Source organism: Amphibalanus amphitrite, unplaced genomic scaffold (genome assembly GCF_019059575.1).
Source record: "Amphibalanus amphitrite isolate SeventyFive unplaced genomic scaffold, NRLGWU_Aamphi_draft 000820F_arrow, whole genome shotgun sequence".
NCBI lineage: Eukaryota > Metazoa > Arthropoda > Thecostraca > Balanomorpha > Balanidae > Amphibalanus > Amphibalanus amphitrite.
Window position 1 is genome coordinate 202,030 of NW_024882314.1, and position 6,929 is coordinate 208,958.

The 6,929-nt window shown below is 57.9% G+C and overlaps 1 protein-coding gene across 2 annotated transcripts in view; it reads left to right on the plus strand.

Moving 5' to 3' along the window:
* Positions 1-6,901, plus strand: part of LOC122366623 (serine/arginine repetitive matrix protein 2-like) — an 84,471-nt gene extending 77,570 nt beyond the window's left edge. For both annotated transcript variants that reach the window (XM_043339083.1, XM_043339084.1), the window contains 4 exons: positions 849-993; positions 1,662-1,871; positions 2,662-6,008; positions 6,260-6,901. In XM_043339083.1, coding sequence (XP_043195018.1) covers positions 849-993; positions 1,662-1,871; positions 2,662-6,008; positions 6,260-6,352 — 3,795 coding nt within the window. In that variant the 3' untranslated portion in view covers positions 6,353-6,901. The remainder of the gene's footprint in view (positions 1-848; positions 994-1,661; positions 1,872-2,661; positions 6,009-6,259) is intronic.
* The last annotated feature ends 28 nt before the right edge of the window (positions 6,902-6,929 follow it).

Consider the following 6,929-nt stretch of genomic DNA (forward strand, 5'->3'; position numbering starts at 1 on the left):
GTGAAACTCATTCGTTCATGGTAAGCCGAGTACATGTGACCCTACTTCATACATGTGACCTTAATTCTCCACTTTTTAATTTGATTAATGTACGTAAGTTCACATTAGTGTTATAAAGCTCGCCCTGAACCCCAGATGACCGTGACCTTGTCCTTCGGTCCATGTTTACGACCAATTCACTTCTGTGCCGTCACCGCTCTGAGTCACCGTGAACTCGGCGTCAATAGAGCGGCTTCTGTGAACTACCCGACCGAGACTATCCAATCCCCACGCCCATGTCAACGACAGCGAACGCTAACTACCGAACAAGGTCACATCACCGGGCTATTCACGCAGTCACGGACAGGGTCGAACGCTGATAGTGATGAATCACGCACAGCTGAGCTGTCGTGAGATTCTCTGTTGCCCGGGAATCGTGCTTGATTCGAACTGCTGGGTGAGAAGAAGGGAGAAGGCTTGACTGATGAATCATGTATTGACTTTAAGTGTCGTGTTTGAAGCTCTAAGCCATGCGTTTTACGGCGGCCTTTTATGCTGTAAAGTGTCGCGACATGCACTTCGTGACAGTGAGTCACGGTTCATAAACTCTGTACTTGATCGGTACGGAGGTCACCTGTGACACATTTAATATTCACGTCTTTGTTTCTTGGAGCATGACCTGCAGCGTGCTCCTGGTTGCTGCGCGCTAGCTCGTAGCTTGTGTCCTGTGCCTTCGACCACCGTCTGTCTGTGACCACTGACCTTTGACCAATGGCCACTGACCGATGACCGAAGACCGATAGCCAATGACCATTGTTGACGTTTGTCCCTTGACCTATGACTAATGTCGGCCTGTTTCCCTCCGGCAGACCCCGACGGGCAAGTCTGGCGGCTCGTGCAGCGATGGCTCCATGCTCTCCATCTACAGCTCCGGCACCGGCACCGGCACGGATGACGACATCTTCGGACCGCTCTCAGACAACTCGAGTCGCGTGTCGCTCTCCCGTGACCAAGGTGAGGCCTACTCAACTCACACTCAACTCACACTCAACTCAGCAGCGTCCACTGTTTGGTTACTGAGATCATTCAGCTTCAACTGATAAGGTGCTAGCTGCTCACCCGTGTGCTTTATCGAAATCGGCGTGAGAATTGTCTGATTTCGCTGCTGTCGATAGCATCGTCTGACATCGATGTGGTCGTCAGAGCCGAACCGAAAGTCCTGGGAACTGGTAACAAAAGAGGTTTGATAAACCATGAGACATGGAACGTCAAACGGCCAGCACATGTCCACTGTAGCGTTTCACATCGAATGGGCTGTCCTTGATGATAAATCGGTGATCGCTAGCCTGTGTCCTAGATCTTTCAACGCTTCTATTCTCGCTGCGGCGCCACATGCACCGCTACTGACCCGTGTCGGGTGGCGTATCTGACCCTCTATCTGATGTCCTGCAACGGCGTGATGGCTTTGTCAGATCCCTCTCAGAGTTACGTTGACCGGCTGCACCCCAGTAGTTTTTCTTTATCGGAATATTTCTCATAATTAATTAATCATCATAGTTTGTAAATTAATTTCGTTACGTTCGTAACTATTACATGCCATGGCTTACATGGTTTGTGCGGAGTTTCTGTGGTGTATTCGTAAGATATGATTATTCTCACAACGCCCTCCACCCGTCTTCCAGACTCTGCGGAGCCACGGCCCCCGGGAGTACTGAGCCACGCCGCGGCCAAACACAGGATCGCAGTGCGACCCAAACGGAACCACGGGGCGTCCCGACCCCGCCGTCCGGCCGCCGCGGCCAGTCTGCCGGCCACTTTGGAGGAGGAGGGAGCTGAACAGTCGCCGCCGGCTGGAAAGACGGAGGAACGGAACGGCGGCAACGCTGACCAGGGTGAGATGTCGTAGGGGTGGCTGGTGAGGTTGATAAAAAGTCACATGTGTGGCTGTGCGTTAGGGCACAGTGTGGCTGGAGATGTGACAAACGCATGTTGAGGGATGAAATGGGAGTTGTCCAAGCTGAATGCTGGTTTAGTTAAGTAGGAGGTGACGAACACGATGATGGCCGACGTAACGATCTTGACAGATAGCGTAATGGGCATTGTGGCACGCCGTTATGGGTCATGTCATCGTGACCGTCGTGATTATCGTGAACAGATTCAGACCGGTCCGTGACTTTAAGTCACGTTACATGGAGGGGAAGGTCGAGGCTGTGCCGGCTTTGGCGGCTTCTGCAGGAGCATTAAATGGCTTCTGTTTCGTGGGCCAGCTCTGATTCGTTTGATCTGTTTTAGTCCATGCTGGCCCTGATCTGATTCGATTTAGGTCGGTTCTGTCACGGTTTTCGGTAGTGGTTTTATCGTAGCATGACGTGCTAAATTGTGGTTCAATTAAGGTCAAGCGCAGGGTAATGCGGAGGTTAACAGCTATTCAATCTTGATGAAAAAAATCGGACTTAAGTTCTAACTAGTTGCGATGTTTCTTTTGTTGCAAAGATACTTGGCTGTTATTTTTAAGTAACTAGTCATGACCCCTGACTATCTTTCTCCGTGTCGTTTGTTCAATGCATTTCAACCTTGGCTCCAGCTTTCTTGGTCGGTCAGTGCTCCGGTCAACCATGTGTCTATCTACATATTACAATCTGCCGGCTTTCCTCTGACACTGCCCCTCCCTTCTACCCACAGGTGCTCCCGCCGCCGGCACCGAGCGTGGTCGGGCCACTCTGCCGGCCGCTGGAGTCGCCGAGCGTGCCACACCTGTCCAGCGATCCCGTTCTACAATCGCCGACCGGCGTCTGCGCGACCTGTCACCGCGCAAACTCTGGGGTCGGGACACCTCGGAGCCGGCCCCGGAGAAGAAGTCGGAGGGCGGCTTCTTCAGCCGCCTGTTCGGCTCCCGGCGCAGTGGAAGGAAGCGTAAGACTGGGAAGGAGACAGAGGAGACACCGCGCCCCCAGCCGCGCAGCGATGTCTCTCAGGAGAGCAAGGAGCCTCGAGAGGCGGTCGTCAAAGCTCCCGAGCCGGAGCCGGCTCGACCTCCGGTGTCCCTGGAGAGCGTTCGCTCGGCGCCGCCGGCAGAGGTCGCCTCAGAGCCGGACGTGGTGGACAAACCCGCAGAGAACCCCGTGGTGAAGGAGAGAAAGCAGTCAGCGGCTGCTCTGGCCAGGGAGATGAAGGAGGCCGGTCTTCTGGCGGCCAGGAGGGAGGAGATGGCTCGCGCCGAGGAGGACAAGACTCCGGTCAGTCCTCCAGAGGAGGAAGTGCGACAGGAGGAGCAGGTGCAGAGGTCACCTGAGGTCACTGTTCGTCCTCGGTCGATACTCCGCACGGGGTCACGGTCGGTGTCACAGGGCAGTGAGGGTGCTGAGCAGTCCGAGCCGCCGGCTCCCAAAACACCAGCTGATGAGCCGCGGTCGCTGGAGTCGATCCTTGACCAAGAGACACCCGCTGAGGTCGCTCCTGTGGCGATCAATCCCGAGGAGCCGGAGGAGAATGATCAGGAGCAGTCACAGGAACAGGAGGAGCATGAGGAATCCCCGCCTGTCCTCAGACGCCGTCGGGAGACTCCGGAGAGGACGGAGGAGGAACGTTCCTCTCCGCCCCGTCGCAGCTCGGGCACTCAGAAGCTCTCCTGGATGGAGGAACTGCGGCGTTCCCCTCCCAGAGAGGCATCGACAGGCTCTGGTCACGAGCTGAGAAAGACCTATGTGAAGGAGGCTAGGTCTTCCTCTTCTGGTGAGGAGGAGGTGCAGCGACCGCCGTCTTGGGTGAAAGAGGAACAGCGGAAAACCCCGCCATCGTCTGGGCATGAACTTCGTAAGACTTGGATCAAAGAGCAGCCAAAAACGCCGCCAGCTGAGGAAGAGACCAAAACGACCCCGCCGTGGGTGAAGGATGAACTGAGGAAGTCCCCTCCGCCTCTGGCGGCGGAGGACGACAGGCCTCCAACCCCGCCCTGGATTACAGAGGAGCTACAGAGGGCCTCGATGCCCCCTAGCGGTCCGTCTTCAATGGTCCCTCTGCGACCGGCGCGGGCTAAACCAGCCCGTCGTCCGGCCAGCAGCGCCGACCCGACCCTATCCGCCCCCGGTGGCTCCCCACCAGGTGGCCACACTCTTTTCCCATCTCAACCGACAGCGGCGCAGCGCCGTCGCGCCTCTGCGCTGGTATTTGGTGGCGCTGAGCCCGCTCCCCCGCCAGACTCCGGCCCACGCTCTCTGGACTCGGCCATGCTGCTGGCTGCCGACCGGGCCGAGCCGGTGGAACTGCCCCGCCCGGCCCCCGCCACCGACCCCGCAGTCAGTGCCGCTGACAGCGCGAGGATCGGCGAGGGGAGCGACGAGGTCGCCGCTTCCCCGGCTGGCTCGTCGGAGAGGCTGAGTGGTACCAGCAGTGAGGTCGAGGTAGAGCGGGGGAGTTCGGAGGTCAGTGAGGGCAGGCAGAGTGAGGAAGAGGTGAGCAGGAGCGCCAGCTCGGAGTCGGTTGTGGAAGTGAAGGTGGAGGGATCGCAGGATTCGATTGGTCAGGAGAGCGACCGCGAAGAAATCAGCAGCGGACGCCCGGAAAGCGCGTCCAGCGGCAAAGCGAGCGATCGATCGGGATCGAGGAAGAGTCTGGCAGAGAGCGTCGAGAGCGCCGCTTTGGATAGTGGACGGTGTGACGATCTCATCAACCAAGAGACCTCCATTCTCTCTACTTCTCCGGCGACTGCGGACAGGCCTGACGTTCCAGTCCAGCCAAGGAAGACCTCAGAGACTGAGCCTGCTGTCCGTCCAGCAGACGCTCCCCCTTCGTCTCCCTCCTCTGAGGTGTCCCGACACTCACCGGTAGAGAGGACCTCGTCGGGGGAGGAGGGTGACGGGACGCCCGAGTTCATGAGAGTTCATCTGCATCGGGTGGAGACGCCATCAGCCATGACCACACAGGTGGTGGTGCCCAAACCAAAACCGAGAGAGAGCCTCTCCAAACCGACAGGGAAAGCTGAGGAGAAGGAGAAGGCAGAGATAAAGGTGGAGAGCAAGGTGGAAGTTCAGAAAAGTGAGGAGACGGGGACTAAAAAGGTGGATGCTAAACCTGACCACAAGTTTGATGGCATGATAAATGATATCCCAGAGGTTGTGCTCGTTGAGAAGCACAGCCCCCGTCAGTCTCGTGCTAGCACCCAGTCAAATCACGAGGACAGTGTGGGCAGTACCTTCAAGACGGAGCCTGAGGCACCCGCGTCTCCGAAGAGCCACAAGGCAGCGCCGGAGGTACCGGCTCGCCATGTCCTCTCTTCGGTGAGGACACCGGAGTCCTCCCGGAATTCCTCCCTGGGCAGACAGAGCACACAGGACTCGGACGATTCGGAACCCGTGGTGCTGCGCCGGAGGCCCCCGCCACCCGCCGCCGCTGCCACCAGCACTTCCCCCGACTCTGAACTCCTTAAGGTGTTCAAACGGCGCTCGCTGAAGTCAGTCAACTCTGAGGAGTCGGCGCCGAAACTCTCGACTCCCACCTCACCAGTTGAGGACCCACTGCGGGTGTCGACTGAAGAGAAGGACTCGGACCGACCCAAACCTGCGGCGGAGACTGCGTCTGTCTCGCCGTCGGAGGCGCGTTCAGTCTGGAACCAGCGCTCTGTCAGTATGCCGGTCGGCGGACCGAAGAGCCCGACGGTCCGAGAGGCGGGACCGCCTTCCATCGGTCCGATACCGACCGAGACCGCGCCGGTCCGGCCGGAGAGACCCGAGAGACCGCGGAAGCCGGCACCGCCCACCCAGCCGCGCCCGTCTCCCTCGGCGGCTGTCACAGACACCCCCGCTGTGGTGACGGAGGCGCCGCGTATCAAGGCGACCCCTGACACCGCCCGCTCGGTGTCGGCAGCGTCAGCGGCGGCCGGGCCCAGTGGGGAGCACAGGCGGTCTGTTCAGCCCGAGGAGGGAGCGCCGACCGCTGACTGGCTAAAACTGGTCCGGGAGAGACGGGAACAGCGCGAGCAGAGGGAGCAGCAGACCATGCGCAAACTGGGACACAAGGAGATCATCATTGAGGTGAGTAAAAGGAAGGTGACACGAACGTCATTTGTATCAGGTGCTACTTTTAAATTTCCATTGCAATTTATCATACGAGTATACCTATTGTTTTGATATTTCATTTTAACTGACCTTGTAAGTTCAACAATGGAATGGCTCTGCCGAGATGACTCTTGGGGTTGAGCGGTATGCTGCTAGTCTCTCTCAACGTCTATATAACTGGTCACTGGGTCTTGAACCTCCAGTAACCGATATTGTCTTTCCCACAGCCCGACACCCTGGCACCAGCTCGTGCGCCGGCCCCTCGCAGCTCGCGCGTCCTCGAGATGGCCAACACCTTCCAAAAACTGCAGCCCACGTGACCAGCTGGCTGAACCGTCGCCATCGCCGCGCCGAGTCACGTGACCGCCCCGGTTCGGCCGCACCCAAAGACAGACTGCGGGAGTGAGAGAGTTACGAGTGCTGAGTGTGCCGGGTGGGACGAGAAGTGTTCCCGGCGCGGTGCGCAGCCGCCTGCGTGTGGTCCCATACCCAACCCATCCGTCGCCTTACTGTTGCTTTGCTGAAAGACTTTATCGTTTAAGATACGCACCTGGTGCGCGGCGAGAGTGTTTTAATGAACGTTGATGACTGAGTGATTGTATTGGCGGTGCTGTTACGGCTACTGAAGCTACTGCGAACAAGTGGGGACGCTCCTCAGCCGAGCTGGTTAATGACCCGGTCGGGTCTAGCTGCGCACGGGGCCAGGCTCGGCGGAATTAATCGTGTAACCGTCATATGCTTACCGAGTGTGATTAAGTGCATTACTGAGCGCTCGACGCCGAGCGCTGCTGGAGTATCGCCAAGTTTCTCGGCAATATCTTTACTGTGATTGTGACGCGACGTGAATAAAATAGCGTGCGAGAATTTTACTCCCATCTTTCACAGCCACAAAACAAA